General features: G+C 39.4%; 1 protein-coding gene across 1 annotated transcript in view; it reads right to left on the bottom strand.

Moving 5' to 3' along the window:
* pcdh15b (protocadherin-related 15b) overlaps window positions 1-22267 on the bottom strand; it is a 1734278-nt gene that overhangs the window by 12981 nt on the left and 1699030 nt on the right. Inside the window, exons 38-41 of the mRNA XM_073027317.1 lie at window positions 15455-15476; window positions 15290-15328; window positions 15054-15127; window positions 6446-6581 (exon numbers count right to left, since the gene is read on the bottom strand). Coding sequence (XP_072883418.1) covers window positions 6446-6581; window positions 15054-15127; window positions 15290-15328; window positions 15455-15476 — 271 coding nt within the window. The remainder of the gene's footprint in view (window positions 1-6445; window positions 6582-15053; window positions 15128-15289; window positions 15329-15454; window positions 15477-22267) is intronic.

Genomic DNA, 22267 nt, shown 5'->3' with positions numbered 1-22267 from the left:
TAAAAATGAAGAAATATTACACCATCACACTTAAATTTACATTTTTGAAATAGAGAGAGTGAATATTTTAAAAATGATTTTAAAGATTTCCAAACATGCTAATTCCACACAGCAATCTTCAAAGCCCAAACACATGCAGCATAGTATAAAAACTTTTCAGCTTTGTTACGAGAAAAGTTTCACCCAGCTCAAATTTTGCATGACAACTCAATGCCAAAATACATTAAGTTTGGTCAAAGAGAGGAGTTTATTTTTATTGGAAGTGAACCTTTCTGATCAGTAAACTCAAAACAAAACCAAATAAAGAAAAAATCAGAGCTACCTTGTTGCTCAGCAAACTAATTCCATTTCAGAGAATATATATTAAAAGCTGTAGCCAAATGTCACAACAAGCATTGCAATCAAATGTTATAAAATCTCTGCCAATACAATCACTTCAAACATCAAAATCCACTTCTAAAAACTGCTTTTGAGCACCTGTAGCTCCTTTTAAAATGATGTTCCTGATTCTGATGCATCTTCGCTCTCTTCCTCTTGCACGCCTCCTCCACTCCTGCTGCATTCATTGTGATTTGAAGCTGTCTCTCTGCTTAAGCTGTCATCCCTGCCACCCACATAACTCACTGACTCAGAATAATCTGAAAGGTCAGTCTGATTGGACATGATTGTACTTGTCAAACTCCTGCTTGTGCTGCTTCTGCCACTAATTCCAGAACGACTGGTACTCTCACTGCCACTCGACTGACTACCTTTGCTTCCAGGACTAATGGTATGCTCATCAGATGACTGACTTCGAGTGCTCAAACTTTTGCTGACAGTGTCAGAAACAGTTTGTTGACTGGATGCTGCACTGGATTTTGTTCTATTGCTCATAATACTAGATTCATCTTCCGTGACTGTGCTTTTAACGTTTTTGTCCTCTGCTTCAGATGCAGTGTCTTGTTCTTCACTCGACTCTTCCTCAATAGTGTTCTCTGAACCAGTGGTAAATGTTACTGAGGTGCTTATACTTGTTCCTCTTGCTGAAACTGTCCTGTTTGATGTGCTCTTGCTGCTTCTTGAATCAGAGGTTGTCCTGCTACTTATACTCCCTTGAGCTGATGAGCTTTGTTCTTCTCCAGAACTGCTTGTGGTTGGTGTTGTCTGACTGTCTTTGCTCTCGGACATCGAACCACTTTTGGTTGCTACTGATGTCGCCTTGCTACTCCTGCTTTCTTGTGAATCTGTTCTTGAGCTGGTTAATTCTGTTGCGGCGCTGGTGGCTGCATCTTCATCAGAATCATCTGATACTTCATCAAGATCTTGTGATGTTGTTTCACTTTTGGATGGTGTACCTGACACTGAATCCTGAACTTCCGATTCAGACATTCTGCTCTGTGAAGTCTTACTGCTTTGGGAACTGGATTTTTCAGAGGTTTCACTTTTGGATTCTTCATCAGACTCGACCTCATCTTCATTATCTCCCTCTGATTTTTCTTCCTCTGTCTCAGATTTTGTCTCCTCATCTGTTATATCTGTTTCTTTATCACCTTCCTCATCAGAATCCACTGTACTTTCAGTTGCTTCATCTTGATCAAGTGTCACTTTAAGATAGTCTTTATCTTCAACTTCTGATTGTTCAGCACTGCTAATTGACAAGTCATCATCAGTCTTTCTGAAGGAATCCCTTTTCTTCTGTAGGTCATCACTTTCTTCATCAGAAGCCTCACTCTTTTCTTCATCACTCTCTGTTGTGACATTAACAGAGACCTTTGAGGTCTTTTCTTCCTTTTCAGATTCACCTTGAGTCTTGGATCCATCTTCCTGTTCACTTCCAGTAACCGAAGTCACACTGACAGAGCTTTGAGATTTACGCCTGAGTTCCATTTGTTTGGAAATTTTAACACCCTTTAAAATTTTGCCCATTTTCTTTCCTTCTTTCGGCCTATCCGCTGTTGATTTTTGGAAATAATTGCCATTAATGACTACGCTTCCTGATTCTTCACTTACTATACTGTCCTGGCTTTCCACACGCCGTGCAGAAACAAGTTTGGCATAATTAGTGTCCTTGCTACCACCTTTCACTTTCTGAAGTATCATGGGAAATATTTTTACTTTCTTCCATCGAGAGGGATACGAGATGGAAGAATCAACTGGCTGACTGCTGCCTGCCTCAACCTTGCCAATATCTGCTGTTAGCTTACTAATCTGAACCATACTTTTCAGCTTTCTCTTTCCCTCTCCACCCTGAATCTTTTCTGCAGCCATACTCTCTTCAGTCGAGGGGGCATCTGCTTGTGCTGGAGCACCACCTTGGCCTAATGCATCACTCCTTGATGTCTCTGCACCTGTCTGATCTCCAGTCTCTTGTTTAGCACCTTTCCTAACAGCACTTTTGCCTTGATGAATTGCCTGAAATTATGAAAATGGAACTAAATTAAGGAGCATACAGAGAATTATTATGAATAAACAAAACAGTTTCAGACATGATATGACACATTACTGGTCACAATAAAAATACTTGCATGTGCTCTGGTATTTTCAAGACAATTACAGTTTACAGACAATTACATTTGAAATATGGTCACTGTTGTGATGTTACAAGTCAAGTTTATTATTGTGTGCTCAAGTATGGTGAGATACACTTACAATGAAAAACATGCTTGCAGCGGTATCACAAGCATGTAGTTACTGACAACACACAGAATATAAACTATACATAAATTCTACAAGACAATGAAAAGAGAGTGAGTGAGAGGGAGAAGACTCTGGAAAAGCAAAACACTGTGGCGACCCAATTACTAGCACACTCGAACCGGCTGACAATTAGCCAGAATGCAGGCACAAAGGAAGATAGCCTCAAGGGGTTTCAGTACGTGCCTCTCGAGGTATCGGGTGGGAGAGACAGGCTTTAAAGCAAGACTGTGAATTTGAAATAAACTTATTCTTTGGCTGCAGTTTATCGACTCCGTGTCGTTATTTCAGCGCTGCGTGTAGCACACCGCTACAACACAATCATAGACAAGTCTATGGTCCATGGTAGAGCAAGAAGTGACTGTTGTGTTCCATTGTTAAGGTAGGTTTCAGGTTGTGCAGATTCATATGGTTTGTGCGCTAATACGGCAACAAATAGGTAATTCACAAGGTCCAAAAAGGACGACAAAACAACTACTTGATTGTTGTTGGTTGAGAAATAAACAATGGCGCCAGCTTTCTCATCCTTGACTCTAAATCTGATGTTTTGAAGCTGGAGGAAATGATATATCACTGCAAGCCAAAAACCAAGTTACTTCTGAATGAATGACCAAATTCCAGTACTGGTCGTACTGAGGAACGGAAAATTTCTGACTTTCACAAGGCGGTAACGGTCAGAGGATGTGGAATATGGAAGTTGTGCCACATTCAGGTTTTTTCATTGTCAGACCCTGAATCAGAATTAGAAATTTGCTAGGCTGAATAATTGACTTTAATCACTAAATGAAATAATTGATTCAAAGTTTCACAGTATCTTATAATGAAAACTTAATCTGGAGATTGGATTGAATGGAACAAGAATTATTGGATAAAAGGAATATACACTCAGTGGCCACTTTATTAAGTACACCTGTACACCTGCATATTAATGCAGATATCTAATCAGCCCATCATTTGGGAACAACCCAATGCATAAAAGCATGCAGACATGGCCAAGAGATTCAGTTGCTGTTCAGACCTAATAGAGGAAGAAATATGATCTCAGTGACTTTGACCACGGAACAATTGTTGGTGCCAGATGGGTGGTTTGAGTATCCCAGAAACTGCTCATCTCCTGGGACTTTTTTATGCCATGGTTCCCTACCATTAACCAAAGAGTCCATGGACCCAAGGTTTGAAATGCCTGCTCTAGACTTTACAGAGAATGGTGCAAAAAACAATTTTAAAAAAACTTACGGTGAGCACGGTTCTGTGGGCATAAATGTCTTGTTAATGAGAGAGGTCAGAGGAGAATGCCCAGACTAGTTCAAGATGACAGGAAGGTGACAGTAATTCAAATAGCCATGCATTACAACTATGGTGTGCAGAACAGCGCTTCTGAATACACAACACACCAGACTTTTAATTAGATGAGGTACAGCAACAGAAGACCACAAATATACACCCGGTGCCTACTTGGTTTGAAAAACATAGCTGTGTTTTGTGGCTGATTACTTTTCCAAAAGGTCTGAAACATGGTATGAAAATCAATCATAGTATAATTGAGAAATTATAAGTGCTTTTATTATGATGGGACTAAATACTCTCTTTTGAAATTAGATCAGCCTTGTTACTTACGCTAGGAGGGTTTTTATGTTTCAAGCATTCGAGGGAACTGTAGCCAGAGAGAGGAAAGGGCCTGGAATAGTTGCCAAACTTGGCAGCGGTCTAGGGTTAAATTTGTGGTTACTTTTTGCTGATCTGCCAGTGTGGTCTTGTTAGCAAGTGCTGTCCCAATCTCCCAAACAGTGCAAAGGCCTTGCGCCATGTATTGTTGTAACTTGAGTATGCCAGGTAACACCCATCCCTCAAACAGCTGATTAACAAAAAAACCTTGCCAGCCAAATAAGCCAAAGGTTCCTTACTTAGCTATGTGTTAAGCCGGGAAAGGACTTTAAATGTTTCTGAATGTGCTATTAACAATTATTTTAATTAAAATGTTAATTTATCAAAAAAAGTAAGTCATTTAGAAAGAGTGTAGATAATTTTAAAAAAACTGAAGTGAACTCAAATAATTTAACTAAATATGAGCCATGTAATCTTTATCTGATGAGACAAAGGCTCAAATACCTTATGCCATATATTTTTATGATCACAATTTTTTGGTGGATGGAAGGGAATGGGAAAGGGCGTCCTCATTTGCTGTTATTGTCTCGTTTTGTTTTGTTGTTGTTATTGCTGCTTCTTATGTTGTTCAGTGCAACATTGTGAGCATGCTATGCAGGCACCAGATTGTGTGGCAATACTTCTGGTCTGCCCCTAGCATATCCTTGGGTGTGCTGGTTTTTAACGCAAATGACGGATTCCACCGTATGTTTTGATGTAAATGTGATAAATAAATCTGAATCTAAAAATTTTAAAAAGTGGGCTTCTTCAACCTAGTACAAATAAAAACAGTCTTATCTAGTCTTTTGCAGCCTTTTCCCTCTATTGAATTAAATGGAGTAATTGTTCCTGTGTTAAGTGGTAAATCGGTACATATTCAGGGTGCAGCATGCACCTGGGAACTGCAGCATTTGTGTTCTCATACAGGAATCTGTGAGAAGTCCATTACTGGGCAGTGCCAGGGAACCTATAGGCTTGGGGACTCTGCGATTGCACATTCACACCTCCAGGGAGTCAGTCTGAGACAGACCAGCTCATATTTCCTAGCAAGTTCTGACCCAAAATCTTGTACATCTTCAATCATATGTCATCCTTTTCCCTTCTAAAATCAAACCCGTTTGAATAGCTGGTGAGGTAGGAAAGTCACGGTGAAAACTAGGATGAGCAATTAAATTAAAATAAGATATCATTGAGAATGCAAATTGGATGTGATAGTTGTCGCTACATTGTTTTGTAGCCTAGTTGATGTAAAAAAGCACAGGACGGGAAAATATTTATCAGGTTTTGTTTGGACTCTGAAAGTGTGTGTTAATTGCCTCACGGGTTAGGGTGTGGCAGGGCTGTTTCATGGAACTTCCCCGAATTGCTTATAGAGGGACCAAATGCCAATCATTGATTCCCTCAGCAAGTAGTGCCTCAATTCACTGGATCTGTATTATTTTATGCAGAAAGACCTCATGCAGGAAATGGTCGAATACTTGCTGTACAACTACCCACCAGTTTTATTGGTGATAGGACTGACGTTAACAGTTAATCACTTTTGTAATACCCAGAAAATCAGGATGACTCTAAAAAATAACAATCAAGCATGTAATTGGGATCGATGTTTGGTGACAGGTTCCTTTGTTCTGAAGGGGAATGGTAATTTATGGTCCTTTCAAGGTGCCAGCTCTCACAACTTATCATAATGAGATGTGAGTCCACTCACTGCCTTCAGCAGTATCTAATCACCCAAGGACCTAGATACCAGAAGTTTTCAATTGGACAAGGAGGGTTATCTGTTTCATTTACTCTGGTGGCATTCACAAATTAGAGAAAGTAAAATAGATAACTAATGTTATATTGTGGTTGATTTGTTAAGTCACCAATAAAATTAATGTTGTGATTTAATTAAGAATACATTATATTACAAATGTACATCAGTGACATAAGAAAGATACCAACAACTACTTCATATTCTGTGTATTGGCAATAAAAAAAGTATGTGTATTTTGATCTGAATCGTAAATTGAAGCTTTAACAGCTGTCTTTCAAAATTGTTGATGTTTCCCATTTCAATGTGTGCTTCACTGTCAAAAGGAAGTATATTAACATTTAAATGGAAAATAAATCTGCTACATATAACTACCTCTCCATCTGCATTCGATCCCTGTGGACTATAATAGTAGCCCCCATCATCTTCCATCACCACCTCGCCATAATCATCATACATTCCGGAGGGAGAGATTAATCGGCGACGACTTCCATATTGTGGTACTTCATACCTAGAATTAACGTCAGAAGCTCATGTTAATATACTGTATCTTATTTTAGACACAGAAATTCTATGAACCATATAAAATTGCAGTTTTAGCCAGAATAATGATCAGCAAGACAGCAGCAACAGTCCACCTCACTATGGGAAGATTGTTGCTTATTTAATGTTGAGAACAGATGGTTCCTTTGGTCAAATCCCACTTTTACAGGATTTACTTAAGTTCAATTCTTCACAGTTAATTAATTACTTTTGTGGTACATTATTGAGAATTAAGTAAGCTGCTACCATTTAAAGACCATATAATCCAACTTCATTACAACATTTGAATGTGCTAAGTTGAAAGTTACATAGAAAACAGGATCATTTACTAAACATCTATTAGATAAATGTGTATTAGATAAAAGGTATAACTATTCTTAATTAAAATACGGGACTATTGCTCAATGTTACTAAATGCCAAAAAAATAGTCCTGTGGAATTTAAGTATTAATATCATATATGTCCTTCTATTCCATCTATGTTGTATTGTTATCCATGTCCCTTGTAAAAAACTGAGTATATGAGGGGTGATTGATAAGTACATGGCCCAAGGTAGAAGGAGCTAAGTAATTAACTTCAAACTTTCTGCATTATCACTCAAAGAGCTGAACTGCACGTGCATGTAATGATGTAATGAGAGCATCTTGGACCTCCAGGTGGTCCACAGCAGGGGTGATTGATAAGTTCATTGCCTAAGGTGGAAGGAGATGAGTTATACAGCTCTCGTTACATACACGTTCAGTTGAATTCTTTGAGTGAAAATGCATAAAGTTTGAAGTTAATAACTCGTCTCCTTCTACCTTAGGACACAAACTTATCAATCACTCCATGCTGTAGACCACTTCTGGACATCCAAGACGCTGACTTCTACAAAGAAGGGATCCGTATGCTCCAAGACCGCTGGACTAAGTGTGTAAATGTAGGAAAAATAAATGTGCTAGGTTTTCTAAAATTGACTCCGTCTACCTTAGGCCATGAACTTATCAATCACCCCTTGTACTATTATGCAATGCCATTAATATTTTTACTCATGCAATTCAACATAAAGTAACGGGAAGTTTTAATAGAATCCAATTAAATTCATGCTGGAAGATAGGATTGCAGACTTTTAATCACAGTTCAAGAGTTTTATTTTACACATTAGCAATACATCAATGTCTTAAATATATTCTATTATTCCATATGAAGTTGATTCTCTTTAGTATGACCTTCCATTATTTGGATCTTCTCCAGATTATGTCAGTATTAATGAACATCAAACTAAATGGCTCAGGTTGGTATCAGCTGCCGATGATGAGGATCTGCATGCAACTTCACAGCACAGTCAGCTAAACCCCAGAGAGTAACTTCCAATAAAATCAGGGCTTCCACAAATAAATCCTCAACTAATGAACTTTTATGCACCAATACTTCTCCATGTATCAGGGGTAATATGCATTTCGTATTTACTCTTTGCTTTCAGTATGTAGACATTGCCGACAAAGCCAGAATTTATCGTTTATTCCTATTTGCTTTTGAGAAGTTAGTGGCTAGTTGCCGGCTTGGACATCTGCAACCCTTCTGATGAAGGTACGTTTGTACTTCCACGGTGCTAAGGGGAAAAAGTTCCAGGATTTAGATACAGTGACAATAAACGACCAGCGAGAGACTCCCTGTTGGGGTAGTGCGTAACTTGTAAGGGCACTTGCAGTTCGTTGGATTTCTATATGCCTGACATTCTTTTCCTTATTGGTGAAAGAGGTCATGGTTTAGGGAGGTGTTGGTGGCATCCTTGCTGTACTTGTAGATAGTACACACTGCAACCACTACACATCAGCAGTAGAATAAACTAATGGTTAGAGTGGTCATGGAGTGTAAATAAAGTGGCTACTTTGCCCTGGCTGTTGTTGAACCTTTTGAGTGCGGTTGGAATTGCTCTTATCCAAGTAAACGAAGAGAAAGCTACCACACTCCAGATTGGGCCTTGTACAAGGTGGAAAGGATTTGGGATGTCATTTGGTGAAACACTGCTTATAGAATACCTTGATACTGACATACCCATGGTTTACATGTGTCTCTTTCAGTTCAGTTTCCCCAGAATAATAATTGTAGGGTACTTAGAACATAGAACACTACAGCACAGTACAGGCCCTTAGGCCCATGATGTTATGTTGACCATCTTTACCTACTCTAAGTTCAATCTAACCCTCCCCTCCCCACATTCCTCAATTTTTCTATTATCCACGTGTTCATCTAAGAGTTTCTTAAATGTCCCTAATGTATCTACTTTTACCACCATCCCTGGTGGGGTATTCTACACAACTACCACTCTATGTAAGAACCTTACTTCTGACATTCCCCCTAGACTGCCCTTCAATCACCTAAAATTATGTTGCCTCATATCAGCCATTAACACCCTGGGGAAAAATGTCTTTGGCATTCCACTCAATCTTTGCCTCTTATTATCTTGTACACCTCTATGAAGTCACCTCTCATTCTTCTTTACTCCAAAGAGAAAAGCCCCAGATTCTTGGTAAATCTCCTCTGCAATCTCTCTAAAGCTTCCACATGCTTCCCATATTAAAGTGACTAGAGCTGAACCCAATATTACAAGCATGGTCTAACAAGGGTTTTATAGAAATGCAACATTATTTTGTGTCCATTGAACTCAATCCCCTGACTATAAAGGCCAACACACAGTTTCTTCACAACCCTATCAACTCTGAGGGACCTATGGATGTGGACCCCAATATCTCTCTGTTCCTCCACATTGCTAAGAATCCTGCCATTAACCCTGTATTCTGCCTTCAAAGCCAACCTTCCAAATTGAATCACTTCACACTTTTCCAGATTAAACTCCATCTGAGACTTCTCAGCCCAGCCCTGCTTCCTGTCAATGTCCCAGTATAAACTATGGCAACCTTCTATACGATTCACAACTCCACCGACTATGATAAGTTGTAAAAGGAACTGAACATTGTGTAGTCATCAGCAAGCATCCTCACTGCCAAACTCATACTTGAAGGCAAGTGTGTAATGGAGCAGCTGAAGGTAATCAGACTCGGGGAGCTCATGCAGTGGTGTCCTTGGACTGAGGCGACTGGCCTCCGGCATCCATGGTTCTGTGTGAGGGATGATTCCAGCCAATGTGGTGTTTTCCCCTTTGCTCTGACTCAAGTTTACCAGGACTCCTAGGCAATGTGGTTAGTCAAGTGCTGCATCCCAATGCAACCTAACCTCCAATAGGAGTACACTTCCGAGGCTAAAAATTTGCAAGCCTGATGTCTTAGGCTTTGAAAAGCACTGAGAGGTTGTCATGGAGATGAGAGATACATTCTTTATTGTGCACACACAATTGTAGATATTTTCAATGGAATAGGTATCAAATTTTGTTAAACATGTTAGTGATGCTGGGAGTCTAAACGTACCAACTGCATCAATCTGGAGTACAAATATCAACAGCAGCTTTATAATTAACAGTTACTGAGAGAACCTGAACTGCTTTTGCAGCCTCTATTATTAATGACAACTGCACACTCAGCATTTGCACAACTATGATTCTAATATTAATAAACCATTGCTCGTTCCGAAAATTTCCTCCAACAATCAGAAAGGGTTATTTCTTTCATTTGATAGGCTCTACAGGGAACCACAGAGTGTAAATGATGATATAGTACAGACTGATTAATGTGAGGTAGTAAAGATGAGCGGAAGTTAGATCTAATCATCTCCACGGCATAAATTGGGTGGTAAACCACAGACAGTTCTTGATAAGGAGTGATGGTACAGGGCTAAGGATTTACAAGATATTCTGGTTATAAGGGTATCGATCCCAGCATTCGTACAATAGAGATAATTCAGGATAGAACTGAGTGTAACTGCAGTATTTGGTTACACTCTGAACCGATGCTATCGCTACTGGTCACTACATATAAGGAATTCAGATTTCATCTTACAAATAAATACTGAGCAAGCTTAAAAATGAAGTCCTTTGAAGGTTAGGAGAACATTTTATCTTTGGGTCATGTGACAATTCTATTTGTGACTAGATAATTGCAAATATTTAGTAAAATTGCTTTCATACATCAATCAGCAATACTATCGCTGAACTATGATTAGCTCATTACTCAGTGTAGTATAATTATTTTTTCACCCTTTGCTCCATTTTTTATTTGCTTCAAATTCCAATTGCAGGTTTAGATTTATTAAGGTGAATGATATGTAAATTAACATTTAAAGGCTGGGAATATTTACAATCCTGGAAAGGAGTGCAGAATATCCCAGGATACAATGCTGAAATAAGCCTGAGGAAAACGCAACGTTTAATAAAGGAGGCAAGGTCAGTTATTGCATATTTCCTGAGCAGTAGGCACAGTCCTGACCTCTGGTGCTTTCTGTGCAGAGTTTTCACCTCATCGGTTTCCTCTGGGTGTTGGGGTTTCTTCCTATATCCTAAAGATGTCTGGACACTATAAATTGTCCTTAGTGAATGCTAGTGATGGATTATGAGGTTGTTAATGGGAATTTGAAGGAAAGCTTAGTGGGTTAATGTTATTGCTCTGATTCAGTGGGCTAAAAGTGCCTCCATCTATGCTATAAGGAAATACAGAATTAAGTTTTACTAGTTCCTAGTTCACTCCAGTGCAGTGGAGGGATATGTAGAATGTCAGTTCCCATGCCATAAAAAGGTACAATACCTTGCCACATCACATAGAGCAGCCTAAATAGTCACACATAATAGGCTCCTGTCAGCATCATCTATCTTTTCCTCATTGTCCTCAGCCACTGATAAAGATACTATGCTGACATACGGTCCCCTTACTTAAGAAAGGGTACGCTAGCACTGGAGGCAGTCCAGAAGATAATCAACAGGCTAATTCCCAGAGTGAGGTATTATCCTGTCAGAAGCAGCTAAAGAAATTAGATCCATATTCATTGAGGTTTAGAAGAATGAGGGATGAGGAATGTTAGACTCTGAGGGGTAAATGTCAAGATGCTTTCACTAGTGGGAGGATTATGAAAGAAGGGATAAAGTTACAAGTCGGGGTAGTCATATAAGAATACAAGGCAGTGGTGAATCTCAGGAATTCTCTGTCTTGGACAGTTGGGGAGGTTAGGTCACAGGAGGTGTTTAAGGAGGTGAGAGGTGTATTGTTCGAATGTTTGAGAACAGATGGTTACAGAACAGAAGAGGAGATGAGGTCTGGTGTAGATCAGCCATGATCATATTAAATGGCGGTATAGGCTTGTGGGAACGGATGGCCTAATCTTATTTTATGTTCATTACTGACTGGTTACTGTTAAGAGTTTGCAGCTTTCTGAGAGGAAAGCCATCTTGTGAGTGTGTAAGGAGATGATTTTAAGCTGCTGGTCCTCTTCCTTGTTCCAGGGAAATTGGCTGACCAGTTGAGATGGGCAGTTTGGGTACTAACATGCTGTCCAATTCAACTATAAATCCTGTGTTTCAATAAGTGGTCAGGAATCCCACTCTGAGCAGGTAGGAGACAGTTTATTGGCAATTGTTTGTCAAATGGAGACCCATAATTTCCATGTTAAAATGGATACCTGTCTTTGGACATGGATTGACATTAATGTCCCTGCACAACAGCTTTAAAAGGAAATTTACTTTGAAATTAGATGGGCCATGACGAGCATTTGTGTCCTCTATCATTTCCAATCCCATATGAGGGGTGACCTAATTGAAACCTATTGAATGGTGAAAGGCTTTGATAGAGTGGATGTGGAGAGGATGTTTCCTATGGTGGGGGCTTCTAAGAGCAGAGGACTCAGCCTCAGAATAGAGGGGGAGGGGTCCTTTTAGAACGGAGATGAGGAGGAATTTCTTTAGCAAGAGAGTGGTGAATCTATGGAATTCGTTGCCAAAAGTGGCTGTGGAGGCCAAGCCTTTATGTATATTTAAAGCAGAGGTTGACAAATTCTTAATTGGTCAGGGTGTGAAGGCATATGAGGAGAAGGCAGGAGATTGGGGCTAAGAGGAAAAATGGATCAACTATGATGAAATGGTGGAGCAGCCTTGATGGGCCAAATGGTCTAATTCTACTCCTATATCTTATGGTCTTATCTGCTTCCTCGACCAGTCCACGGAGCTCCCCTAATTTTACAAAACGCTCAATCTGCAGGTTGGCTCCATGCAGATTGCAAACAAATTTTGAAAGCAGCATGCTAAATTGGAGCAGCCGCAGATCACTATAATGCTCACTTGAAGTCTGAACCTGAAAACCATTCGACCAGGCCTTGTTATTTCTGTTTAGGGCTGCTTTCGAAAATACACACCCTAACCAATCCGTCCAATTCAAAATAAAACTTCCTTCTACTCAAGTGCTAGGACCAGGGCAGCACGGTAACATCAGCATTAATGCAATCACTTTACAGCAGCCGTCATCAGGGTTTGATTCCTGCCCTGGTCTGAAAGGAGTTTGTATGTTCTTCCCATAACCGGGTGCTCCGGTTTCTTCCCACATTCCAAACACCTCGGTGGAGGGTGCAGATGCTTTATTGAGGGAGGGAGGGGGTCATTGCTTTGCTGCTGCTTATGAATGGGAGGGGGGAGCTGGGGGGGCTTTGGGGCTCCAACACTTAACTGTCATTCATTCTTTGGGACAGTCTTCTGTTTTCGTAGATGTTGGCGAAGAAAAAGAATTTCAGGATGTATATTGTATACAATTCTTTGACATTAAATTGAACCTGTTGAACCTACGGTTGGTGTTAGTGAGCTAAGGTGGCGTTGGAAGTGAGGTGGCACTTGTTGGACAGTCCCTAGACCAATCCTCACTGATTTGATTTGACACATTTCACAGTTGTTTCAATGTTTATGAGACAAAGAAAGCTAATCTTTAAAAAAATATTTTACTGGTATTACATTTTTCATTGGTGTTAAATATCATGACAATACAGTGATGCTTTCATGTATCATGCAGGCCAACATACATATCCCAGCGTGTTCAGAATGGGAGTTATAAACATTAGAGTTTGACATATACTTATAGGTGAATTACAACTTGTAGTGCCAACCTGTAACCCTTGATTCCATAGTGCCAAAGAGTCATACAGCAAGTGCCACCAAGTCTATGCCCACCATCAAGCATTTACTTGCACATCCTGCACGAACAAAGTTTTACTTTCCTCCATGTTCCACACACGAGGGGCAGTTTACCATGCTTAATTAACCTATAACCCTCATGTACTCAGGGAGTGGAAGGAAACTGGAGTACTGTGAGGGAACCTGGGCACAGAAAAGTCCATGCAAACTCTTCAGAGGTTTGAATTGAACCTGGGTTGCTGAAGGGAGATAGCACCACTCTAACTGTGTCCATTCCAGACTGGTTACTTTTGATGCACTCTACCTAGGTTTCCTTTCCATAAGTCACGGAAATGGAAAAAAAGGAACATGATGCATGATAAATGTTAACCTACTCAGTGACTGTTCCAACTGGTTAGGACATCTAAAATTCAACTACTAAGTGTCCAAGATAAAAATGCTGCAATAAGAAAATTGCAATGGATCTACAAGACATACCTCTGAGGTAACTAAGACACATTAAGGGCATTTTAAAAAATTCTCTGAGATAGGCACATGGATGATTAAAAAATGGAGTGCTTTGAAGGAGGGAAGGGTTAGATTGATCTTAGAGTAGGTTAGCGCAACATCGTGGGCCTGCGAGCCTGTACAGTGCCGTGATGTTCCATGTCCTATGTCAAAGTATGCACCTCTTTCCTCAGAAAGAATTACATATTAGCACATATAACCTTCTTAAATAAATTAGCAGCAACGGCTGGGGGCAATTTTCAACCTTGGCCCAGAATTTGCTGTGAAGTCACTCATGGCAACCGTGAGACTAATCTTGAGCTCAGATCTTACTTAACTCCATTGGTCAGTTGGCAGCTTAGGACAGCAGATTTTTGCCCTGCTTCTGCCTATATTCAGCCAGCAGACCCACTAGAAAGAAGGAGCTGATATGTAGACAGAGGTCAGGACAAAGAAACAAAATGTAACCTTTTCCTGGGAGCGAGTTTCAGCTGCCTAAGTCGCTCATTCCCCAGCATTAAAACTGCAGCAAAATCACACAATGAGCTCAAAGTGCATCAGTTGAGGAGCCTGCTACATGATTTGAATAGGAATGATGGGCCTACCCGATGATTAATAGCAAATAAAGAGCCTATCAGAGCTTACTTTCCCTGTTGTTTGTGTTTTAAACAGTTAGTGGTTGAATAACCTCTTTTATATTCCTTTGAATGATCTCACCCAATAAATGCTTGCATTTTATAATTTAAAAGTAAAATAAGTGCTTTCAGCCAGTTATGATTTGTAGAGTTTTGACTTACATACATAATATAGCCAGAGCACCAACTATTCAATTTCTGTGATTTATATGATGGATTTATGTATAAATAAATTTGATATACCACTAAAGATTTTGAAGAGCTTTACAAAAATGCTTACCCAGGCTCATAATTATAGTAATCCTGTGCATAGTAGTCCTGGCCAGGATCAATGCCTGATTCCATAGAGAGTTCCTGCCATGTAAATATGTAACATAGTAAGAATTTGTGTTCATGTGTTACTGATTTAGGCCTTAATCAAGATAAATGATTGAAAATCAGTCTTTCAGAATGTAGATACATGTATAAATTTGTAAACATACTGTGTTTAATTAAGACATACGTAGATTATTGTACCTCAGGTCTGAGAAGCGAAGGTCTCAGCAATTGCTGTTGCTGGAAAGGAGTTGTAAGAGGAAAAGAAAAAAAAGAGCAGCAGGTGGTAAAAGAGATAAGCATTTAATTTTTGCTTTGAAGAGTTTTGAAGATTTTAAGTAGCAAGATGCTCATGGTGATTCTTACCTCCTGTTGTCCATATCCCCTCCTGAAAAGAATTACACACAAATAACACATTTTTAAGATGGTATCAACACTTAATTTGAAACAATTATGAAGACAACAATGTGCTGCAGTTATTAACTAATAACTTTTACATTCAACTTTACACTTAACGCCATAGATAAGTCTCCACTGTGAATGTAATTACCTGTATCTCAATTATAGGTAAGAAATAGGTGAACATTGCATGAGATAAATAGCTCTCCTACTATTTATCTGAACAACTTAAAAGTCTATGATTTACCAATTTATCCTTGATTGTTTTTACATTTTAACAAGGTAATTGAAATCAGGAATTACTTTACATTTAAATAATTTAATAGTAGAACCCAAATGATACGAATCTTGGCAAATTCCTCATTTGGTTTTAAATTAGCCCAGAGCAACCTCTGCAATATGCATTGAGTATAAAATGCTCTTCATTTTATGCTGGACTATAATATACACTCAGTGGCCACTTTATTAGGTACATCTGTAAACCTGTTCATTAATGCAAATATATAATCAGCCAATCATGTGGCAGCAACTTAATGAATAAAAGCATGCAGACATAGTCAAGAGGTTCAGTTGTTGGTCAGACCAAACACCAGAATGGAAAAGAAATGTGATCTAAGTGATGTTGGCCATAGAATGATTGTTGATGCCTGATAGAGTGGTTTAAGTATCTCAAAAGCTGCTGATTACCTGGGATTTTCATGCACAACTGTCTCTAGAGTTTACTGAGAATGGTGCGAAAAAGGAAGACATCCAGTGAGCAGCAGTTCTGTGGGCAGTACACCTTGTTAATGAGAGAGGTCAGAGGAGTATGGCTGGTCTGGTTGAAGCTGACAGGAAGATGACAATAACTCAAATAATTACGTGTGACAACAATGGTGTGCAGAAGAGCATCTCTGAACACACAGTGTTGAACCTTGAAGTGGATAGGCTACAGCAGCAGAAGACTACACCGAGTTCCAGTCCTGAACCTGATAAATTAGCTACTGAGTGTACATTTGTCAATCTTGCATTGTACTAGGGGAGAACTGTATATTTTTGTAGAATGCAGGATTCTGTCCAGCAAAATACTACAGCTCTGAATGAATAGTCACTTAAGGAACCATGGAAAATAAACGCAAATGAACTATGAATTAGACTATTCTTGTAGAAGCACTTAATTTCAATGAAGATTGAAGAGTCCTAATTTTAAAGCGTAGTATTCCTAAATGCTTTTTCAAAACAATCACACATAACACTGAAGTACTCCGAATTTGTGAATGGTGAATGACGTTGAATATACCAATACCCTCCAAGAAAATGCAAAGCACCATCTCAGGAAATTATAAATCACTCCAATTTAAATTGCAGTCTGTAATTTGCTACTATGATTTACATTTAAAAGGAAAAGTAAAGAGGATAAAAAATAGAATCATGCCAAATAATTTAGGGGGAACATTGTGGATGCTCTGGGAAGGGGTATAAAGGCATGATTGACGATTTAGTGTCAGGAATAAAATCGCTATCCGCAAAGGCTAAAAATTCTATTCAGTGCAAGCGTATGATGATCAAAACCAAATTATTTCAATTGTCCTCTGATGTGAAAGTAATGAGGAATTAATATGTAGATTTATCAAGATGGATAATTTGAAGTTTACAAAAAAGCTACTTAATATTATCTTACATCTGGCATCTCAAACAGCGATGCACTTAATTTGTTTGCAAGGCTAAAACAGACTGTTTTATTATGCACAAGGCATTAAGGACATTTTAATGGTTGTACTCTGATGATTAACCAGCCAATCAGACTTTAACCCTTCACTGCCGAGAAGAAAACCAACCCAATGCAACTCAAGTGAATCAATATTTTGCAGAAGTTTTTTTTTCTCTGTCAGGGGATCAGGAATTTGGCTACTGTTGTGGAAGGGGGTACTGGATCAGAATCAAACCTTGACAGGTGTTTAGGTCTGGATAATTTATAACAGATTAATTTTCATGAGACGATTACATTGGAGAAAGCAGAAAGATAGCTCTTGGCTTCCTTGATGCACCTTTATAAAACTAGTTCAGCATGATTGACAACTAAAATGAGAATTAATGGGATATAGAGATTTCTTGTAGGAGGTTGAAAGCTTCAAAGGAAGGAAGTGTGGTGTTACCTAATTAGAAAGAGACAAAGAAAGATGTGAGAGGTGAGCTGTCAATGTCTTAGCTGGTGCAAAAGTATAGGTTTGAATTTAGAACAAAGCCAACAATTTAAGTATCAAATCAATAGGAATGAAGGGAAGGGGAAAGAGATATAGATTAACCTGAAGCTTAGTAAAAAAGTGCCGCAAAGGTGAGAACCATATTGCCAGTAAAGAATGAGGCCAGAACTTGCAAGATACAATTTGAGAATGAACAGACAGTTCAATAATTTGAATGCCAGTTTTACAGTGAAAGCAATTTTTGTTCATAAAGTGCCTTAAACACAGAACGCTTCTGCAGGATTCATGGAAGATGGAGAAAATACAGGCATACATTAGGCAGGTGGAAGGGAAGACTTCATTATGATAGGAAGCCTAGCCATCTGAAAATTAAATTAGAAGTTTTTTGAGAGGAGAGAGAAATAGGGAAGTGGCATGACTGAACTTTAGGAGGCCTAATGTTATTGCAGCAATCAATTTGATGGGAGGTAGTACATGGTAACCTATAGCTCATGAAGAAATGTATGGGAAGACTTATTGGCTGAAGAGATTGGGGAAATGATGTAGAGCAGGGCCATACAGGATATAAATTGAGGAAAACTGAATGTAAAAACACAAGATATAGGAGCAGGATTGTTTCTATTTTGCTTTTTTCTTTCTTACCCCTACCCTCTCTTACTTTCAGGCTCGGGGTTTATTCCCACTCTTTATTTACTTTTGAGAAGTTGGTGATGAGCCAACTTCTTGGACTTGTGGTGAAGGTGTTCCCACACTACTGTTGTAGAAGGACTCTCACGATAACAATGAGTAATAATGATCTATTTCTAAATTGGGACGATGTGCGACTTGCAGTGGCAATAGAGGTTGATGGTTTGGGAGTTGGTGTTGGATAATCCTATGTGTATAACTGCAGTGAATTTTGTGGATGGCACCCACGGTAGCCAATGTGTGCTGGAGGTGGAGAGAGTGACATTGAATGTGATGAATGGAGCTTGCTTTATCCTGTGTGATGTTGAGCTTTCAAATGCTGTTCAACCTCCATTCATTCAGATGAGTTTAAAGCAAATTTATTATCAAAGTACATATACGATGGTGCTAGAAAGTCTGTGAGCCCCGTAGAATATTCTCTATTTTTGCATAAATATGATCTGAAATGTGATCAGATCATCACATAAGTCCTAAAACTAGATAAAAAGAACCCAATTAAATAAATAACATGAAAACATTATAGTTGTTCATTTATTGAGAAAAATAATCGAATATTACTTGTATTTGTTGGAAAAAGTATGTGAGCCTTTATTTTCTGTAACTGGTGTGACCACCCCCCCCCCGGTACAGCATAACTTCAACCAAACATTTCCAGTAACTGTTGATCAGTGTCCACACCGGCCCCCTAGGCCTGAGTCGACATAGTAGTAGTAGTAGTTGATCAGTCCTGCACATTGGCTTGGAGGAAATTTAGCCCATTTCTCCTTACAAAACTGCTTCAGCTCTAGGATAAACACGTACAAACAAGCTGGATGAACTCAGCAGGTCTCGGCCCGAAACGTTGACTGCTCCTTTCAACGGATGCTGCCTGACCTGCTGAGTTCATCCAGCTTGTTTGTACATGTTTATTTGACCACAGCATCTGCAGTGCACTTTGTGTTTTCAACTCTAGGATGTTGGTTGGCTTCCTTGCAAGAACTGCTTGCTTCAGATCCTTCCACAACATTTCCGGAGGATTAAGGTCAGAACTTTGAGTTGGCCATTCCAAAACAGAAATTTTCTTCTTTTTAAACCACTCTGTTGTTGATTTACTCTTGTCTTTTGGATCATTGTCTTGTTGCATTAGCCAACTTTTATTAAGCTTCAGGTGACAGGCCGCTACACTGACATTCTCCTGTAAAATGTCTTGATCCAATTCTGAATATATTGTTCCCATAATCATTGCAAGCTGAACAGGCCCTGAGATGGCAACGCAGCCCCAAACCATGATGCTTCTTCCACCATGCTTCACAGTTGGGATGTGCAGTGTCTCTCCAAACTTAACAATGTGTATTTCTGAAAAAAGTTCAACTTTTGTCTCATCTGTCAACAGAACATTATCCTAGAAGCACTATAGATAATCCAGGTGGTCTTTCGTAAACTTCATATGTGCAGCAATGTTTTTTTTTGGAGACTAGTGGTTTCCTCCGAGGTGTCCTTCCATTAACACCATTCTTGTTCAGTGTTTCTCTTGTAGTGGACACATGAACAAGTTCTAGAGATTTCTGTAGGTATTTTGCTATTACCTTTGGGTTCTTTTTCACCTCCTTCAGCATTGCACATTGTGCTCTTGGTGTGATCTTTGCAGGATGCCCACTTCAAGGGAAAGTAGCAACTGTACTAAGTTTCTGTCATTTGTAGACAATTTTTCTTACTGTGTAGTGAAGAACACTCAAGTTTTAGAAATGCTTTTGTAGCCTTTTCCAGCTTCATGCATCTCTTCAATTCTTCTTCTAAGGTCCTCCGAAAGTTGTTTTGATTGAGCAATGATGCACATAAAGAGATCTTTCTTAAGAAGAACAGGCTTTGTCAGTAACCTGACTTTGTGTGTAGTTTTTATAGGGCAGGGAACCTCCACAACCCACACCTCCAATCTCATCTCATTGATTGGAACACCTGACTCCAAATAGTTTTTGTAGAAGGCATTACCCCAGAGGTTCAAATACTTTTCCAACAATGCATGTAATATGGGATTATTTTTCTTAATAAATAAATGAATAAGTATAATGTTTTTATGTTCATTATTTAACTAGGTTCTCTGTTATTTAGCTTTAGTTTTAGGACTTAAGTGGTATGATCACATTTTAGGTCATATTTATGCAGAAATAGAGAAAATTCTACAGGGTTCACAAGCTTTCTAGCACCACTGTACTCTATGTCACCATATACAACCCTGAGATTCATTTTCTTGTGGGCATACTCAGTAAATCCAACAACCATATGAGAATCAATGAAAGACTGCACTCAATAGGGTGGACAAACAACCAATGTGCAAAAGACAACAAACTGCAAATACAAGAGAGATAATAATAATAATAAATAAATAAGAAATAAATGTGGAGAACATAAGATGAAGAGTCTTTGAATGTGAGTCCATAGGTTGTGGTTCAGTGATGGGGCAAGTGAAGTGGAATGAAGTTATCCCCACTGGTTCAACAGCCTGCTGGCTGAGGGGTAGTAACTGTTCCTGAACCTGGTAGTGTGAGTCCAGAGGCTCCTGTGTCTTCTTCCTGATGGCAGCAACGAGAAGAGAGCACGATCTGGATGGTAGGGGTCTCTGATGATGGATGCTGCTTTCCTGTGACAGCGTTCCATGTAGATGTGCTCAATCGAGGGGAGGGCTTTACCCGTGATGGACTGGGCTGTAGTCACCTCTTCTGGTAGGATTTTCCAGTCAAGGGCACTGTTGTTTTGATACCAGGATGTGATGCAACCAGACAATTTACTCTCCACTACTATCACATTCCTGATTTGTGCCCAGTGGATAGTGAAAAGTCCTTGGGGTGTTAAGAAGTGAGTTACTCATCACAGGTTATCCTTTGAACCTCTTGGGTTACTACAATATTTATGTGGCTTATGTAGTTGGTTTTCTGGTCAATGGAGATCCCTATCAATGCCACCTAATATCAAGTGGAGATGGTTAACTAGCTACTCTTAGATGTGGTCCTGTTGTTTGGGTCTTGCTGCATGCAGCCATGTATTTCATTTCATCACTTCATTTCCTGGAGAGTTTCCAATGGATTTGAACACTCATCAGCAAACATCCCTACTTCTGACCCTGAAAGGGGCAGAAGGTCATTGGTGAAACAGCTGAAGATATTTGGAACTTTGAGGAAGTCTTGCAGCGATGTTCGAGGAATGGGATGACTGACCACCCAACCATCAAGACCATTTTCCTTTGTGCATAGTTGACTTAAGCATTGGGGCCTTCTCCCCTTGATGCCTGATGACTCCAATTTTATCAGGGCTCCTTGATGCCACATTCTATCAAGTGATGTCCTGATTACAAGGTCAGACTTCTCCTCTAATATTCAGCTCTTTGCTCCACTGCTAGAACAAGGCTGTTTTGAGGTCTGGAGTGGAATGGTTCTGACAAAGCTCAAATTCTTCAACAAGTTAGTTATTGGTGACTTGCGGATTGTGGCATTATTGAGGCACCATACATCACTTTGCTGATGACTGAGAGTTGACCAGTTATTTATTTATTTTATATAGTGATACAGCACGGAGTAGGCCCTTCCTGCCCTTGCAGCCGTGTCACCTTAGCAACACCCGGCAAGACTGATTAACCTTAACCCAATCACAGGACTTTTTACAATGACCAATTAACCTACTAATCGGTACGTCTTTGAACTGTGGGAGAAATCGGAGCACCCAGGGAAAATCCATGCAGTCACAGGGAGAATGTGCAAACTCCTGTCAGAATGGTATTGGAATTGAAGTCTGAATCTGGAACTCCCCGAGCTGTAATAGCTTTGTGCTAACCTCTACACTACCATGGTTCCCTGTGGGTATTAATTAGATAGACTGGACACATCCTGTTGCTATAGCAGCTACAGTATAATGGACTGCATTGCTAAGTTGTTTCAGA

Source organism: Hemitrygon akajei, chromosome 23 (assembly GCF_048418815.1).
Source record: "Hemitrygon akajei chromosome 23, sHemAka1.3, whole genome shotgun sequence".
In the NCBI taxonomy this organism is placed as follows: Eukaryota; Metazoa; Chordata; class Chondrichthyes; order Myliobatiformes; family Dasyatidae; genus Hemitrygon; species Hemitrygon akajei.
The sequence above is the reverse complement of the archived record's forward strand: the minus strand, read 5'-3'. Positions and strand labels throughout refer to the sequence as shown.